This window comes from Camelus ferus, chromosome 13 (genome assembly GCF_009834535.1).
Source record: "Camelus ferus isolate YT-003-E chromosome 13, BCGSAC_Cfer_1.0, whole genome shotgun sequence".
NCBI lineage: Eukaryota > Metazoa > Chordata > Mammalia > Artiodactyla > Camelidae > Camelus > Camelus ferus.
Window position 1 is genome coordinate 8396610 of NC_045708.1, and position 19657 is coordinate 8416266.

The 19657-nt window shown below is 38.6% G+C and overlaps 1 protein-coding gene across 1 annotated transcript in view; it reads left to right on the forward strand.

The window, feature by feature from the left end:
- The window catches only part of VPS13D (vacuolar protein sorting 13 homolog D), a 226887-nt gene that overhangs the window by 26774 nt on the left and 180456 nt on the right, over positions 1-19657 (forward strand). The window contains 7 exon segments of the mRNA XM_032495223.1: positions 259-391; positions 2217-4430; positions 5548-5699; positions 7935-8966; positions 11451-11541; positions 13150-13276; positions 14838-15018. Of these exon segments, the coding sequence (XP_032351114.1) occupies positions 259-391; positions 2217-4430; positions 5548-5699; positions 7935-8966; positions 11451-11541; positions 13150-13276; positions 14838-15018 (3930 nt within the window).

The following is a 19657-nucleotide window of genomic DNA, read 5'->3' on the forward strand; positions in this document are numbered from 1 at the left end:
GCAGACAACCCTCCAAACTAGTAATTTGTGAATTTTTTTCTCTCACTTCAGACATTTGCCTGTGGTAATGTTTCGAATCCTCAAGCATTTGGGTCTACTTTTGTCTTAAAAGTTTTGTTCTAATACCATAGACCATTAGGTCATGCTGTGACCCTCGGTGTGGCTTTCAGAAAGGCTTGAGCCCCAGCTGATAAAGCTGTTCACTCTCAGCAGTTGCAGTTAAAGGTTATTTAATTGTCATTTATTTTATCTTTACAGGAGGAGAGTAAACGGTGGACTGTGCGGCTAGATATTTCTGCCCCTCAAGTGATATTTCCTGATGATTTCAAATTCACGAATCCCGTGTTAGTTGTTATAGATCTAGGAAGAATGCTATTGACAAATACCCAAGGTACAGTGTGAATGTGAAATAGTGACATATTTTGGTAGATTGATCTGCCTTTCTGTGCTGAACCAAGTAAAGCTTAGAAAAAGGTTTATTTAACATTTTTTAAACTCCAAAGTTCACTTGTTACTTGTTTAATAATAACTTGATTGAGATACATCTGAAAATGTACAGTTCAGTTGCTTTTGGTCTATTGATGAAATTGTGCAGTGCTCACTGTTGTCTAATTCCAGAGCACTTTCATCATCCCGAGAAGAGAAGAAATTCTAAAGCCATACGCGGTTACTCTCCATTACCACCTCTCTCAGCCCTTGCCAACCACGAATCTTTCTATCTGTGGATATGCCTATTCTGAGCTGTTCATATGAATGGAATCACACAGTGTGTGGCCTTTTATGTCTGACTTCTTTCACTTAGCATAATATTTTCAAGGTTCATCCATGTTGTAGCATGGTTCAGCGCTGCATTCCTATTTGTGGCTGAATAGTATTCCCTTGTGTGAATATACTGCTGTTTATTTCTCCGTTCATCAGGTGGTGGACATTTGGGTTGTTCCCACTTTTTAGCTGTCATGAATGGTACTGGCATGAACGTTCATGCATAGGCTTTTGTATAGACATATATTTTCAGTCTCTTGGGTTGTTTCAGTGTAGAATTGCTGGATCATATGGTGACTTTATGTTTAACGTTTTCAGGAACTGCCAGATTGTTTTCTAAAATGGCTGCAGCATTTTACTGTCTTACCAGCATTGTATGAAGGTTCCAGCTTCTCTACATCCTTGTCAACACTTGTTTTTGTCCGTCTTCTGGATTATAGCCATTTTTATGACCATGAAGTAGTATCTTACTGTGGTTTTTATTGTGTTTCTTACCATTTTATATTTTAATAAACATTATTTCTCAGTACATGATTTCAGGAATAGACATTTAATCTATTTAGGGATATTAGGGACATATATAAAAGGACTCTTGGAAAGTAATTTCATTACTGTTATAAGATCCAAAAAATATTCATTGTTTACCTTGAAATGGGAGGGTAGCTTGGCTGGAAGCTTATCAAACAGTCTTAGTCTTATCTTATTTCACTGAAAGACCCAGAAGAGAAGAGGGTAGAGGATTTGAGCAGGAGTGGAAAAGTTTGGCCCTAAGGGGAATTGCATCTGAAGAAAAAGATCATGCAAGCACAGAGAGCACCTAATTGAATTTATAAAACACAGACATGGAACAGAGACATAGGTGACCAAACCCAATGATGTATCTTTGTAGTTGTGTTGACATTGCTCAGCTGCAGGAGCGAGGTTAGGAGTATGAACTCTGCGGCTGGAACATGACATTGTGCAGTTACTGCTTGTCAAGCCCTGATCTAGGTACTCGGGGTATTTTGTTGAGGAGGACAGAGGAGACCTCTGTTCTTTTGGAACATTCTAGTTGGGGGAACAAAGTGAACACATAAATGAATACAGGAAAAAGGAAATATGGAGAGTGATGTCAGAAGGGTTGGTAGGTAGCAGCTCATGCAGCTCAGATGGTGGGGACGTGGTTTCAGGCAGCAGGTTGCTGGTTTCTGCACCCTGACATGTGTTCTTGTGTTAGCGGGTCTCCATCTTTTCTCATGTTCTTAGACTTTTCCTCTTTGTGTTTTGATTTCCAGACCAGTAGGTAAGTTCAGGCTGAATGAATGGTGAATACCGAATATTATGCTTGAGTTTTCATCCATTTAGTTTTTTAAAGTGGTGTTGGTTGACTCTCTGCTTTTCTAAATTGTTATGTTAAAAGCAGGAGGAAAGAAAGAGCAGACATACATTGAATCTTCTCTTTTTTCATTCTGCAGATGACTCCAAGAGGAAGAATGGGGACGGGCCAGCATCTGAAGAGAATCAGTTTAGTGATGATGAATATAAGACCCCCCTTGCCACACCGCCTAACACGCCGCCCCCCGAGACAAGCAGCAGTAACGGGGAGAAAACACCTCCGTTTTCTGGAGTTGAATTCAGTGAAGAGCAGCTTCAGGCACATTTAATGAGCTCGAAGATGTATGAGAGGTACTCGCTGTCATTCATGGACCTCCAGATCATGGTTGGACGAGTGAAGGACAACTGGAAGCACATCCAGGATATTGATGTGGGGCCGACCCACGTGGTGGAGAAATTCAATGTTCACTTACAGTTAGAAAGGCGATTGATTTATACTTCGGATCCCAAGTACCCTGGGGCTGTGCTCTCAGGCAGCCTACCAGACCTAAAGATCCACATCAATGAAGATAAGATATCTGCTCTAAAGAATTGCTTTGCTCTCCTGACCACCCCAGAAATGAAGACTTTTGACACTAAGATTAAAGAGAAGATTTTTCCCCAAGGGGGACAGCGGGGAAGTTTGCAAGACTCAGTGATGAATTTAACCCAGAGCATCGTGATGTTGGAGCAGCATACCCGGGAGGTTCTGGTGGAGTCACAGCTCCTCCTGGCTGAGTTTAAAGTGAACTGTATGCAGCTGGGTGTTGAGAGCAATGGCCGGTACATTTCTGTGCTCAAGGTATTTGGTACCAACGCTCACTTTGTGAAGAGGCCTTATGATGCTGAAGTCTCCCTCACTGTTCATGGTTTGCTTCTGGTGGACACCATGCAGACGTATGGTGCAGACTTTGACCTTTTGATGGCTTCACATAAGAACTTGAGCTTTGATATCCCAACGGGAAGCCTCCGGGATAGCAGGGCCCAGTCTCCTGTCTCTGGATCCAACGCGGCCCACTTCACTAATGCTGCCACACTGAATAACCGATCCGCTACTGCTGTTTCCCTTGACAGAATTCTCACCAAAGAACAAGAGTCCCTCATTAAACTGGAATATCAGTTTGTGAGCTCAGAGTGCCCATCGATGAATCTGGACAGCACTCTTCAGGTGATTTCCTTACAAGTGAATAATCTGGATATTATCCTAAATCCAGAGACAATTGTGGAGCTGATTGGTTTTCTTCAGAAATCCTTTCCTAAGGAAAAAGATGATTTGAGTCCTCAACCTTTAATGACTGATTTTGAAAGAAGCTTTAGGGAACAAGGAATTTACCAATCTACATATGAACAAAACACGGAGGTCGCCGTTGAAATCCACAGACTTAACCTGCTGCTACTTCGGACAGTGGGAATGGCAAACGGAGAGAAATACGGCAGGAAAATTGCAACTGCAAGTATAGGAGGCACCAAAGTAAACGTCTCAATGGGCACCAGGTTTGACATGAATGGTTCTCTTGGCTGTTTGCAGCTTATGGATTTGACACAGGATAATGCTAAGAACCAGTATGTGGTCAGCATTGGGAATTCCACAGGCTATGAAAACATCATCAGTGATATTGGCTACTTTGAATCTGTGTTTGTCAGAATGGAGGATGCAGCCCTCACCGAAGCGCTGAGTTTCACCTTTGTTGAGAGAGCTAAACAGGAATGTTTCCTCAACCTCAGTATGGCTTCCTTGCATTACAACCACTCTGCTAAATTTTTGAAGGAGTTGACGTTGTCCATGGATGAACTGGAAGAAAATTTTCGAAGTATGCTGAAAAGCGCAGCCACCAAAGTCACCACAGTCTTGGCCACCAAGACGGCCGAGTACAGTGAGATGGTATCACTCTTTGAAACTCCAAGGAAGGCACGGGACTGTTTTATCTTAGAAGAAGATGAAATATACGGGTTTGGCACAGGTGCATCTCATTCCGACACGGTAAAGCTAATCTTGAACATCAACATTGAATCACCCGTTGTTTCTATCCCTCGGAAGCCTGGGAGTCCTGAGTTGTTGGTAGGACACTTGGGACAGATTTTCATCCAGAATTTTGTGGCAGGAGATGATGAATCCAGAAGTGACCGTCTGCAAGTGGAAATCAAAGACATTAAATTATATTCTTTGAACTGCACCCAGTTGGCAGGCAGAGAGGGTCCTGGGCCTGAAGTAAGCCGGGCTTTTTGCCCTCCTTCTGGGTCTGCCAGTGCCAACAGTCAGGAGGAAGCTCATTTCACGCGACATGATTTCTTTGAATCTGTACATAGAGGTCAAGGTGAGGCATGTGTATCTTTTGTCTCATTTTGTTAAAGATTCCAAGCCCAGCCTGTGCAGTACTTTGTTTAAAATAACAACAAAACCTTTCTTTTGGAATTATCCCCAGTTAATATTTAAGAAATCAAAATGGAATTTTAATAGAATGCTTGCTGTTACGTTGGTGTGTTTTCAACTTTTTCCACTGAATACCATGTTTGGCAAAATGAGGTTTTTTTTTTTTAAGTGGCCCCCTTGGGTGAGTGCTGATTTACAGGGATGCTTCAGTGGGTGGATTCTGTTAGAGAATTATTTAATTTGGCCATATACATTAGACTTTCTTCATTCCTAAGCTATAGATCTTCCTAGTTAAATATCATAGTCAGGACAGCTGGAGAGATTAACAAACAGAATGTGAAATTTAGTCTCTGGACGTTATATTCTTCTTTGAGTTTTCTGCCATCTCTATAATGGTTTGGTCCAGGGTTCTGGGAATAAAATGCCTGTATTTATGTACTCAATCTCATCTGCTAAAACCGAACAGTTCAATCTGTTAGTTTTGGCATCTGCAGAAGTCAGGTAAGCCACAGATGGCTTTATTGATTGGTGAGGAAATTAATGCCTTCGAGGACCTCTCCTTGGGTTCTCAGATGTTAATTCACTGATTCATTTCCATACTTAGTAAAAGATTGCTTTCTCTTCTTGGGATAAAAGTTGTTTACTTAGAACCTTGTATCGTCCTTGATTCTGATTTAGGCCCAATAAGAGGGATCAATCTATGTCTGAAAGCTGGGTATGGATGAGCAGTTTGATTTGGAAAGAGCCAGCTTGGGAGCTTAAGAGAAACTTCATGTAGACCCTGGCCTGGATTAATGTTCACCATATATTTGGAAGCCACCAAATGGAGCATGTCATGAAAATAGTTTCTTTTTCTGTATAAATTTATTTTATATCTCTGCTTGCTATGAGTTTTCGTCTTGAGTTTAGTCATCAAAGTTTGTGCTCAATCATAGACCCCAGGTGCCAGGCTAACCTGCTCTCTTGGCCTAAGGTTTTGTTTTATATACCCTTCACTTAATTAGCAGTTACATGGTAAATATGAGTGTTTCCAGTCTGTCATTTCCTCTCTCTTATGCCAGCTTTTCACATCCTGAACAACACGACCATTCAGTTTAAACTAGAGAAGATTCCTATAGAGAGAGAGTCGGAGCTGGCTTTCTCCCTTAGTCCCGATGACCTGGCAACGTCCAGCATCATGAAGATCGAAGGAAAATTTGTCAATCCCGTTCAGGTAAACCCCCTATTGATTTTTATGTCAGGACAGTTGAAATTGTATAATTATTTTATATTTATATATCTATATTTTGTTATATATATATAAAATGTTGGAGGGAAAAATACAGAAATTCAGAGAGAGATCATTCAAGCATATTATTGTTGATCATTTGTTCCAATAAACATAGAATCCTTTTATTGTGTCCTTTTATCACTGGGGACTCAAGCCTTGTTAGCCTTCTTCATGTGGAGGAGGGAGGGGTGAATTATACAGAGGAAGAAGGCAAATCCTTAATTCCATTGCTATTCAGACACGAGGAAAATTATTGGTTAAAAAGTCAGTCTCTCTTTTCCAGGAGAAAATAATTCTTGTCACACTTTTGACATACTTGGCCCAGCCTATAAAACATTCTGACTGTCTGAGCTGTTGACAGATCATTTCAAGGGAGAATTAGTCTTGCCTTCATTGAAATGAAATGGTCCAGGATAGGGATTTGGTGTGTGTGTGTGGTGAGTATGTGAATATGTGTGTATACATGTCATTCTTTTTCCTTCAAAAGTGGCATTTTTCCTGCTTTCACAGGGATGACAGCAAAAAGCATAACATTATAAAACAGCAAGGATAGGCAGGCTCTTGGGACGGTGGGCCCTAGCCCTGGACAGTAGTTGGTCACTGTCTGGCAGCTGCTCTGGAGTGACCCAGGAGCGCTGTTAACAGAATGTGTGCCTTTTGACATCAGTGATTCCTGGATATGGGCCTCTGGGTGAGAGAACTTTCCTGAAAGCTTTCCCTTTTCAGCTTTTAAGCTTTTGCCTCATCAGTAGTGGCTGCTTAGGATGAATTTTTCACCTTAAGTCTAGCACATAGTGTGAATTCTATTGGATTATGTTGACTTATTTTCTTTTGGTTGCCAATGACTTACTGTTGTTTTTGATGATAATCTTTAAAAAATTATTTTAAATAATTCTTTAAATTAGTATGTAATAATTTAATTTGGCAATTTAAATAATTAAAAATATTTTATTAGGAAAAAATTTAAAAATAGTGAAAGTAGAATAGTCTAATAAACCTCATGTACCCATTACTCAGATTCAATAGTTATCAAGATTTTGCTACATTTGTCTCCTCCATCTTTTTTCCCCCTTTTGGTGAAATATTTTAAGCAAATTGCAGACTTCATGTCATTTTAAACCCTGTATATTTAGAATGTATCACTACAAACGACATGAATTTAAAAAAAATAACTACAATGGTATTATCACTCCTTACAAAATTACTGAGGATTTTTTGAGATCACCTAAATTTTAATTCATTTTCAGATTTCAGATTTTTAAAACAATCAAAAATGACTTCTCACTTCTGGTTTGTTTGAATCAGGATCTAAATAAGATCTGTACATTGCATTTGGATGATACAGGCTCTTTTATTTTTTTTTTGGTGGCCAGAGCACTTCAGAGGTGGTGCAGTGTACTTGATGCTGTATTATGTCAGGAGGCACCTAATGTCTGACTCTCTATTAGTGATGCTAAAATTGTTGATTGTGTTCAGGTGGCAAGAACATGATCCCTCCGTAGTAAAACTCCCTGTTAGTCATTCATAGAAGGACTTATTCCACTGAGAGGCTGTGATGGGATACATTATTTGCTTAGGGTTACAAAATGATCACTTTCCAATTCTGTCTTCTATATGTTTGGAATTCCTCTGTTTACAAAATTGTCCTTATGTAAGTAAACTTCCTTGAAAAAATTTTAATAAGAATTGTAATTAAAAACAAAGTTAGGAAGTAACATAAGTAATCATGGATCATCGTTCTTACTGTGAAAAATACTAGCTGTTTGTCTGGCGGTACTGAACTTAGGTTGTTCCACTAGTTGCTGATGGTCAGTGAGAACCCTGCCTTGTTTCTCAGTCCTGTGGTGTAACCACATTAGACTTTCGGCAGTGTTCTCTTCAGTTTCTGTAGTTATTTTTGTGAGGTTAGAAAGAGTGATTTTGCTGATTCAGACCTACAACTAATAGCACTTTATTGAACATTTATTGCGTGGAGATATTCTGTGAGGTACTTGGGGAGGGCCTCGTGAATGGACATGGGTTAGGGAGAGGTAAGGACAGAAAAGAAACAAAAGAGACAGTCTTTGCTGTCAACTAATAATAACCTCTTGGGGAAGCCCGTAAAAAAACTGTGGGCAGTGCATATGAGTGCAATTGACAATAGTAGTGGAGTAACTGAATTTTTCTCTTTGAATGCAGGTGGTGTTAGCAAAGCATGTATATGAGCAGGTTTTACAAACGCTGGACAATCTCGTGTATAGTGAAGATCTGAATAAGTTTCCAGTCAGTGCTACCTCCTCACCTTGCCCTAATTCTCCTCTGCCTTCCCTCAGTACCTGTGGAGAACCTTCCATTGAAAGGAAGGAGAATGGTTTGTTCAGCCACTCCAGCCTTTCTAACTCTTCTCAGAAATCCTTGTCTGTGAAGGAAGTCAAATCCTTTACCCAGGTTCAAGCCACCTTTTGTATATCAGAGCTTCAAGTTCAGCTAAGTGGAGATCTGACTTTGGGGGCCCAGGGTCTTGTGAGCTTAAAGTTTCAGGATTTTGAGGTGGAATTCAGTAAAGACCATCCTCAGACTTTATCCATTCAGATTGCCCTGCACTCTCTGCTGATGGAAGACTTACTGGAAAAAAATCCGGATTCCAAATATAAGAACCTGATGGTGTCTCGGGGAGCCCCTAAGCCATCTAGTTTAGCACAAAAAGAGTATCTTTCTCAGTCCTGCCCTTCAGTGTCCAATGTGGAGTATCCAGATATGCCTCGGTCTCTCCCTTCCCACATGGAAGAAGCCCCTAATGTCTTCCAGCTGTATCAAAGACCCACCTCGGCATCCCGAAAGAAGCAAAAGGAAGTCCAAGACCAGGACTATCCCTTGACCCCGCCTCCTTCCCCAACAGTAGATGAGCCAAAGATACTTGCTGGAAAGAGCAAATTTGATGATTCCTTGGTCCATATCAACATATTCTTGGTGGATAAGAAACATCCAGAATTCTCTTCCAGTTATAGTCAAGTTAACCGGAGCATTGATGTTGATTTTAACTGCTTGGATGTGCTGATCACACTGCAAACCTGGGTCGTGATACTAGATTTTTTTGGAATTGGGTCCACTGCAGACAACCATGCAATGAAGGTACCACCTGAGGACATCCTACAGAATATGAAGTCAGAGTCAAGTGCTTTACTGGAGTCTGAACTTCAGGATCCCATTAACACCAAACTGGATCTCAAGGTATCAGTTCCCTTTGGTTCCTATAAGTTCTAAGAATGGATTTGGTCTTGTTTACTTAAATGCTATCAGTATATATTTACTCTAGAAAATAGATCTTATTGGCAGGGGAGCTGTATAGTCTTCTGAATGTCTGTTATAAAAGGGTAGACATTAATATTTTAGAAAAAAATTTTAACATTAATCCCATCTGGAGGCAGGGGAAATAAATGGTTTCAGTAACTTCTTCTCTTTCCTTTGGGTATATAAATTAATGGAATTATTCAGCTTCTCTAAGCCTCCATTTCTTCATCTTCCATCATGTAGAATGATAGCATTTTGCAAGAGAGAGTTGGGCAAGAACCAGTTTTGCCTTGCTTGCTCAGTGCCTTTGTGGTACCTGAGGCCCCTGGTCCTGTATCTGGCAAAATGCTGGGGAGCTGGAGAGGCTTTCCCCATTCTTAGGGACTGCATGTGTTTGTAACTATATTCTTGTGGTGCCTCAGGAACCCTTTGGTGTTGGATGTGGAGTCCCCCCAGGGGGTTCTGCATAGGTAGATACAGCTGGTTTCACAAGAGATGAGGACTCGATAAATGCTCATCAACAACACCCTTTTTTAAAATAAGAATTTTTGAAAACATTTTTATTGTGAAAAATGTCAAACATACCACAAATAGAATGATATAATGAACTCCTGAATCCCCAACCTGTGAGATTCATCATGTTTAGTTTATCTACTCCTTTTTTTCTTTGCTAAAGCATTTTAAAGCAAATTCCAGATATGTTATTTTATGTAGCCCTCACCAATCTGTAACCAGAGTTCCCTGATTGTCTCAAAAATGCCCTTTTATTGGTGGATTGTAGAGGAACGAATGGTTTAAGAAACTTCATGTCTTTTCGTTGATCTCTACAATTCAGTGGAATACTTGCTTTTCTGAACCATAGTTTCCTCATCTACAAAATGAGCAGAATGAAATAAAATGATGTATGAATCTTTTGATGGGGACCCAAATAGGGTTCACGTGTTAGTTTGCTGTCATCTCTGTTAAATCTCTGTTAATTAAGCCAGACCCCCCCCCCCCCCAATCCCTGCCTCTCCTTTTCTCCTCCCATGCAGTTGTCTTGTAGGAACTGAGTTAGTGTCCCCTGGAGCATCTCACTTTCTGGATTTGTCTCTTTGTTTCCTTGTGGTGCCATTTGACTTCTTTTACCTTCTAGTTTAGAGATGGAAGTTAGCTCTAGAAACTTGATCAGATTCAGGTTCGACTTTTTGGTAAGAACGCTTCATAGGTGGTGTTGAGTGCCTCCCGTTGCCTTATACCAGGAGGTGTGCAACATCTGATCATCCCACTTTTAGTGACACTAATAGTGGGCTGAAGGGGTGTCAGCCAGATTCCTCCAAACAAAGCACTTTTAGACCCATTATACATGTTATTTTTGTGATTAAGTGACTAGAGGTTTTTTACTTCCCCCTTCATGATAATGTCATTCCCTTGAGACCCTTCTGTTGTCTGTGTCAGAAATTTACTGCAGGGAACCTCCGTGGCACTGGAATGGACCCCAGGGTCATTGCTCCATCTGTAATAGTCCCCTCCTTTTTCTCTGCCTTCCTCTACAGATGGTTTTTCTCCTTCCTTTCCTCCTATTATTTTCTTTCTTTCTCTTTCCACTTTTTTTCTCCTAAATCCTTCATTCATCTGACGTTTACTGAGCACCTACTTTGTGGTAGGCATTAAAGATAAGGGGCGAGTGTCTCTGGGCTCTGCCCCTCAGGAGCAGAGAATCTGAGCTGGGGTTTGATCTCCTCTGCATCTCCTCTTATCTCCTTCTTCTCTTCAGCTAATGATTTATCCCCAGCAATGGCACTGAAAGAGTACTGCCTCAATAAATCATAGACATAGAGTCCTTTTTGTAGTGAAAATGACGGTATTACCATACATGATTTATTTGTTTCAAAGAATGCCATTCCCAAGGCAGAGGATTTTGGCTTTCTTCTATTTATCGTTGTCTCTGGGAAAGAAAATTTTTGATTGTGGTTCGTAAGTGAAGTCCCAGTTGATCAATAGGGGCTTCTGTTAGATATTTGTCAAAGACATTAAGGATTAAGCATATTTATCATTTTGCTTTGACAGATTTCTTAGGGTTGACTTGACTTAATGAATCTGTATGAGTGATTACAGAATAATACAGTATTAAAGATGGATGCAAAAATGAGAAAAATTGTTTTATAATGTAAAACACTTCAATAACAAAGAGTAGACAAGGCAGCCACAGAGAAGACACCACAGAGCCTGGGTTTTGCTCAGCTGAGTTCCTTTCTTATCACCTCTCTCCTCTTATTATGATTTGGCTGGCTAAGAAGAGCTGAAATGAAATTGGCATCAGTAAAATAAAAGCTTTACTTTCAAATTTCCCGAGACTTCCAGCATCTTACTTGATACTGTTTGCCTGAAAGATACCTTTTTCCCCCAGTAATATTTGCCTTGCTTTACCTCCTGTGTTCTTAGGTTCATTCACTCTCTCTTGTGCTGAATAAGACCACCAGTGAGCTTGCGAAGGCGAACGTGTCCAAACTAGTGGCACATCTGGAAATGATTGGTAAGTGGGGAAAATGAAACTTGCAAAATCTGGCAAGAATTTGAACATCCTGCTCACAAAATCTAATTGTCCTCACTTGCTCGGGAAGGTGTGGATCAGTGGCTTGATGATGGTTATTGGTCTGGCCGTGACTGGTGGTGGTGGTTCCCAAATACTGGTTTATGGATCAGAATCACTTGGATAGCTTCTTAAAAATGCAGATGTCTGACACAACTCCCTTCCCATCCCAACCATCTGATTCTGTAGGTTGGGATGGCGCCCTGGCATCTATCTGTATTTTTAAAAAACTATCTGGGGTGACTATGTAATTTCTCTGTCCAAAATTGGGACATTTTTTGAGAGTGAAAGGGGACATTATTAATAAATACAGCCGGGAAACAGGCATACCACAGGACTATCTCTGGGAAACCAGGGCGTAGGTTTACTTTGTTGCCATAAATAGGGGGAGCCACCAGTAGGTGGCGTGGTTTTAGGCAGGGGGATATTGTAGCAAAGCTGACATTCTCTCTCATCTCTCTAGGTTGAAATTCTCAGTAGAACACAAGTAATGAGCTACATCAAGTCCTAAGTCAGAGAGATTTACAAAGTGTGTGATTTATAGACTTCTATAGATTTTTTATAATACTGTTCCTTCCTTAAGCAACTGGTAATGAAATAAGGAAGATTACAAATGCTCAAATGTTGACTGTGTAGTAAAATAAGAATGTCTTTTGGGGAAGTAATGAATTAAGTTAAGGTTTCATGCCTGATATAAATTAGTTTATAAAAAGGTTCCTAGAAGAGTTGGGTCTTCAGAGTTGGGAGAAGTGTGGGTATTTTTGTTAGAGGACCTTAGGAGTCACAAATAAGCACGTGTCTTCAGTTCACTGGGAGCAGACTAGCCTGCCAAATACACACACCTCAGTCATCGCTGTGTAATGCTAACTATGATGATAAAATGTGTTTTACAGAAGCAACAGTTCAGAATATTTCTTTGTAGTATTCACACCCTGTTGAGAATGATTTATCATAGATTCACATCCCAGGCGTTCATGTTTCAACATTTCTTCTTTGATCTACCCACCTTCTAGGGGCTTCACTTACGTAATACCAGAGTAGTTTCAAATCTACATCTCCAGTCTCTGTCTCATTAATTTTTGTCTTTTAATTAAATCAGACGAAAACCCATTTAATGCTGCTTAACTGACATATCTCTGACACTTTTCCTTTATTCTTTTACCCACAGTACAAAATAGATCTTACGAGATTTTACTAATTCTAATTAGTGGTCTGATCTCAGAAGGGATCACATTTCTATCTGTATCTATAAATGTTTTATCCTTTAAATTGTGTATGCATTTAATTTAATTTCTTTCCCCTTATAAGTGTTAAAGTGTGATGTTGCTGTATTTATTTCAATCCACTTTGGGCTTCTGCACTGACTGTTGGAAATAGTACATAAAGTATTTTTCTGGGTTATTGGATTATGAAAATTTGCTTTTTCCATTTAGTTTTATTAAATAGTGTAAAATCTGAGGCACATGTATAGCAGTTTTTGTTCCAGACAAATTTAAGGTGTGTGACAAAAAAAGATGCATAAGTATGTGTTCTAATTTTTGACATTCCTAGAGGGAGACCTGGCCTTACAGGGAAGCATTGGGAGCCTGTCTCTAAGTGACCTGACGTCCCATGGAGAGTTCTACAGAGAACGGTTCACTACAAGTGGGGAAGAAGCACTCATCTTCCAGACTTTTAAGTAAAAATACCACTCTTTTCTTACTTAACATTTTGTCATAATTGCTTGCTGTTTCAAATACTTGTTGGCTAAACAGTGAAGAAAAGTTTTCAGAAATCTTAACCTCTTATGTAAGATTGATTTGATCTAGTTGTGAGGAATCTTGATTTATATTAAAATGGATCTACATTGAAGTGGGCCACTCAGGCTTTATAAACAAATGGGGTATGATTGAAATAATTCTGATTATCATTGTAGTCCAGTTTCACACCAACTTGTTATGTGACTTTGAGCAAGCCACTTAATATCCATGCATCGGTTTTCCTATCTGAATATTGAAGGGAATAAGGTAGATCAATTTTCATCTAGCTCTAAATGTTCTGAAATGATTTCAGCCTGAGAAAATTGAAGATAGGGTTTTGAGTTACATTGTGCATTTTTTCTTGTATAAACACAATCTGTATTGAATCCCTTCTATTTTTGAATTTAGAAGACATCTTTAGGCCTATGTAGTTATTAAAGAATGGTTTTCTCAGAGGGCAGGAAGTTTAAAATGGTGGTTTTTCAACCTTTCGAGGAACTGTTAGAAAGTGTAGATAGCTACCTCTGCCCCCAAATGTTCTGTGGTAGTGCTTAGTCTTGTTTTTTCAGCTTGCCAAAGTGATTCTAATGTTCAATCAGAGTTGAGAAAAAACAGTCCCTAAAGATGTCTGAGAACTTTTTCTTTCATTCCTGGAGGGTGTATATCATACTCTACTGAGAATTTAGATTGATTTGTTTGTATCATTACCTACCCTAGTGGCATGGTTCTGTAATAAATGAGATAATATAAAACTCTTAACTCTGCCTGGCACAAGGTAGATGCTCAGCTAATGTGAGTTCCTTTCCCCAGTGACTATGTCCTGTATAATAGTTAATTATTATGTCACCATGTTCCATTAAATTTAAAACTATTTCTAAAAGTTTTCTAATTTGTCTGTGAATGTAGATGCTAAAACTCTTTGGCCCACATTTCACTAGTAAAGAGAAGACTTCTTTCTGCTTCCAGAAGATGGATTTCCCCAGAAACATTGGTTCTCTTGCCTAATTTTCTTTACCAATTGTTTCATAGTCTTGTGTTTATTATTTTTCAAGTCCATATTGTTACAGTCTTTGCTGGAACAGAGTGAACAGAAATAATCACTTTTCCTTAAAGACAGGGAAAAAGAGGCCAGGTGGAAGGTCTGACCCACAGTTGGCTTCTGAGTGAGTTCTGGAATCAGGAGTGAGTTCAGTGCCCAGAGCTGTCCCCGTGTACAGCCTTGGCGAACGCACAGACTTTTTTTTTGTTTTTTTGGTTTTTTGCTTTAGAAGAACTTTATGGGTATATGATTAGCAGTACTTTTATTTAACATCCTCAGTACATCATAGAAGCTTAGAAAGGGAGTAGTTACTGGAGTTTGCTTTGTAAAACCGATTGTGGATTTCCATTTTAATAGTTAAAGCTGTTGTTTAGGGAAACCCCTAAGTCAGCCCAAGTTTTCTTCAGATTTTGATTTGCATCTTGCTGCTGTCTGAGTCACATTTTTGCCCTAACTCCTAGATATGGCCGGCCCGACCCTCTGCTCCGGAGAGAGCACGACGTTCGCGTGAGCCTCCAGATGGCCTCCGTGCAGTATGTGCACACTCAGCGCTTCCAGGCGGAGGTGGTGGCCTTCATCCAGCATTTCACTCAGCTGCAAGACGTGTTAGGGCGCCAGCGAGCTGCCATTGAGGGGCAGACGGTAGGTAGTTTTCTTGATCCAAGACACTTTTCCAGTTTGACTGATCAGTAGAACTTCTAAAACTCTAGATAGAAATCTGGAAAATTTCACTGGAGTAAGTTAATTTGGTAATCTTAAGCTTACTGATGTCCTCCATGTAGCTGATCATCTATAGAAATCTTACTATAATCAGAGAGCTTACATTCCTTATTCATCATACCATGTTTTAATTACCTTTAAAGTTTAGTTTAGCTAGCTCTAAAAAAGATAAACAAAATTTATGGATAACACTTAAGAGTTCTGGTCCCTTTTAGGACTTCATTGGGGACACTTCTCTGAAAAGTAGTCCCAAAGAACATATCTATTATAAAAAGAGGGTTTTTTTCAAACATAGTTCTCAAACTTCTTCGTTCCTGGCTCCCTTAATGTCTTGGAGTTTTTCTGTAATACGTCCTAGGCTAAAGGAAACATCTGATGGTCTTTCTATTTCCAAAGTAATTAAGTCTAAACAACTTAATAAGTACGTGTGTCCTAACAGCTTATCTTGAAAAATAGTTTGAAAATGGTAGCTGTTTGAAAAATAGTAACATATAAGTGAAAGATGATATTTTTATTTCATTCTTAAATAATCATAATTACTTCCTAGTAGGAGGTATGTGTCCCTTGAGCATGGAACAGCTTCTCAAACTTGGTATCAGGTTGGACACCACGACCCTCATTTCCTGTTCCACTTTTATTTTCTCATGGCACTTGCTTTTTATCATAGCAACTGCTTAAGGCCCACCTTCACAAAGATGTGACATCATTGAAAGGAACATAGCATGATCTGACGTTGAATAGAACCCACCTCAAGCTGTTGGTCTGTGCAGTGTCCAACAGATGATGTGTTCCCTGGAAAATGTAAATGTCCTGGCCATGCCCCCGTGAGTGTGAGGCAGCCTCTTGCCGTGTCTTGGCACACGGTTTGGGAACCACAGGAAACAGTTACAGTGTAGTTCTTTGTAAAACTTGTTATTTATTTTTAAGCTTTATTAGGTAAAAGATTATAATTTAAGCTTTATAGTGACAATATTGAAAAATCTTTAATGTTTTAATTTAAATGTAAAAACTTTGAATATGTTATATATTGTTTTAGTACAAAATCAAAAAAAGGACATTTGGAGAAAAGTCTCCTTCTCAGTTACTTTTCCTCAGCCACCCAATTTCTATCCCTAGAAGCAACCAAGGTTACTGGTTTCCTGTGTATCTTATAGAGAATTTTTTTTTTAATATAAAAGCCGTATGATCAAATTATAGGGAATCTGGAAAAAAGAATCAATCTTATCAATCTTCTAGCACCATAGGTATGTTTTAATTTATTGTCAATTGTTTTTTTTTCTATACATGTTTCCATGGTTATAATTATGGAATATATAATCATTTTTTCTCTCTTTAGAAACTTAAAAAGACAGTTTAGTATTTGATACATATAAAAGAATATCTGTAGCATGTATAGAAGGAACATCCATGAACCCACCACCAAAGTAAAAATTAAACCATTACTGAGACTGCTGCATGTGGTCCTTCCCTGTCTCATTCTGTTAATGCCTCAGGTAACCACTCTGCTGATTCTTGGGTCTTCTAGTCCCTTTAAAATTAAAAGAAAATTTTCTATACAGTATGCTTTGTTTTGCCTGTTTGACCTTTATAAAAATGGCATTAAGCTGTATTTCATGTTCTGTAACTTGCTTTTTTTTTTAATCTTAGTGTGTTAATAAGATTCATTCAGGTTGTTAAATGTGATTACATTTCATTTCTTTTCACTGTTATATTTCATTGTGCATTACACAGATGATTTATCCATTTTCCTGTGGAACATTTGAATTGTTTACAGTGCTAGGTCTCACTAATGCAAAGGTGTAAGAGTTTTTCTGAGATACTTAGGGGTGGAATTCCTGGGCCATGGGGTATGCACATATTTCTCTTTAGAAGATAATGCCAGACTTTTCCAGAATGGCTGTCTCAGTTATACATTCCATTGGGACTTTAAATTTCTTTTTAATCTTGATGTTTGAAATGAGAAAAATGTCAGTGTGTACATCTGAAACTCACACATTGTAAATCAACTATACTTCAATAAAAAAATAAACTTAAACATTAAAAAAAAATCAATGTACCTAATTTGGGTGAAATATAAATTATTTCCTTTATCTTTTACCCCAGAAGTACATAGCTTTTAACTTTATGCATAGTCTCTTATATTAAGCTTCTTTATTCACTGAGCAAGTGGGATTTTTGGTGGCTCTAAGATGTGCAATATAGAAATCTTGGGATAAGAGTCTGGGGTCTGAGTGTTGCCACTATAAGCATTGTGACCAGTTGCAAGTTACTTTTCTTGCTGTTCTTTTGACTCATGTAGGAGGAAAATGGAGATAGCAAAAATAAGTATGTTGTGTGTTGGGTTAATACTTACTTAGAGTAGAGATGCTCTGGAGTGTTCAGAGTGCTTTCATGCATACTGTCTCATTTGATCCTTATGAGCAACCTTGTTCATTTTTTCAATTATGTGAACAGTGTGTCACACAGTGTGCTGAGAGCTAGGCACATAACGGCAGAGAAGAAAGACAAGTTCATTGTCCTCATGGAGCTTGTAGACTAGTGGGAAGATAGAAACAAGAAAAAAAGATAGTTACACTGGTGCCCAATGAGATAGTGATGGGCAGGTGTGTTATTGCTATTTTATAGGCTAAGATACACAGGAACTCCTAGTTCTGGTTGTCTGGGACTCAACCCTGGTTAACTCTTGATGCAGTGCTTTCCCTGTCAGCATGTAATTGATAAGGCATGTTAAAAAAGTAAGTGCTTTACAGTATGCCAGTGGTGGCTTATTATTTTTGAGTCTGTAAGTTAATATATTAGACTTTAAAACATTTTTTAAAAGATTTTTTTTCCTATACATGTGCTTTGTGTGCATGCGTATAGGAGAAAAGGTGGAAAGGGTACTGTGCTGATGTGCCAATGATGGCGAACTAGACAGTCACTGTAAATGTTTTAGGTGTGTTGTCTCATTTAATTCGTACAGCAGCTCTGTCAGGTAGGGCCTATTATTAGCAGATGAGGAAAGTGAGACACAGAGATGTAATAATTTAACAGATCACCAAACTAATCAGTGGCCAGAGTCGGGGTTCAGACCAGATAGTCAGGACCAGAGTTCCTACTCCTGATTCCTACACTAAACACCAAAATGGTGACAGTGTTTATCACTGGAGGTGAGAGTATGGATGATATCAGTTTTCTTCTGTCTTTCCCTTTGAAGTTTTCTACAGTGACTATGAATTAATTTGTAATTCTGAAATTTACTTAAAAATGAAGCAAACAGGCAGTAGTCATGGGTTGGTAGACAATATCAAATTGTGTAGAGTTAGCAAGTGAAAGCAGTATTGTGTGTAAATTCTCCTGACTTAGGGTATTTAACACTGAAAAAAAGAGCCTTTTACATTGTAAAGGCTATATTTTTTTTCTTTTTAAATAGTAATACATGTTTATAGGCAATAGAAAACATATCAATACAAATATGAGTAAGTAGAGAATTGAAACTGTCTTGTTCTCACTGTTTTGTAATCTATATTTTTCACTGATCAATATATAAGAAACATATTAGCACATTATTCTTTTTGTCAGCTTTATTGTGTTACCATAATTTACAATAAAATTAACCATTTTAAAGTGTACAGTTCAAGGAATTTGAACAGTTGCATGGTCTTATAACCACAACCACAGTCAAGGTTTAGAACTTTTCTCTTTTGAAAAACTTGTTTGCATCTCTGTGCTGTAGGCCCCCTAGCCCTAATCCCTGCGTCCTGGTAGCCATTGGTCAGCTTCCTTTCACAACAGAATACGGCCATATTCATTCATTTACTTATTGTCTATGGATGCTCTTAACAGTTTTTTTGATTTGCTCCTATTAAGTATGAATTTTTGTATCTATGCTCCTGAGGGATATTAGTTTGTAGTTTTCTTGAAAATAAAAGAATGCCTTTTTCTGGTTTTTGGTAACTGGGCAGAGCTGACCCTGTAGAAGGAATTGGGAAGTGTTTTCAGAATAGTTTGTGTAGAATCGACATTATTTCTTCCTTTGTATATTCTGGATACAAGCCCTTTGATACATGTATTGTGGATATTTTCCCCCAGTCTGTGGCTTCCCCCTTCTCCCCATTTTCTTAATACTGTTTTTTGAAAAGCAGAAGTCTTTCATTTTGATGAAGTAGAATTTTTTTCTTTTATGGTTAGTGCTTTTTGTCTCTTGTCAAAGAAATCTGCTTACCACAAGGTGGTGAAAATTTTCTCCTGTTTCCTCTTTTGGAAGTTTTATAATTTAGATCTCTTCCATTTTGAGTTAATTTTTGTGTATTTTGTGAAGTGAGGGTTAAGATTTTTTTTTTTTACACATACATATCCGGACTATCCTTTTTCCGTTGAATTACCTTGACACCTCTGTTGAGAATCCATTGATCATGTATGTATTTCTTCATTCTCTCTTCTGTTCCATTGATTTATATTTAACTGTATACAATACCACCTTGTCTTGATAGCTGTTCTTTTATAATATGTTCTGAAATCAGATAGTGTTAAGTCCTTTAACTTCTTTTTCAAAGTTGTTTTGACTATTCTAGGTCTTTTG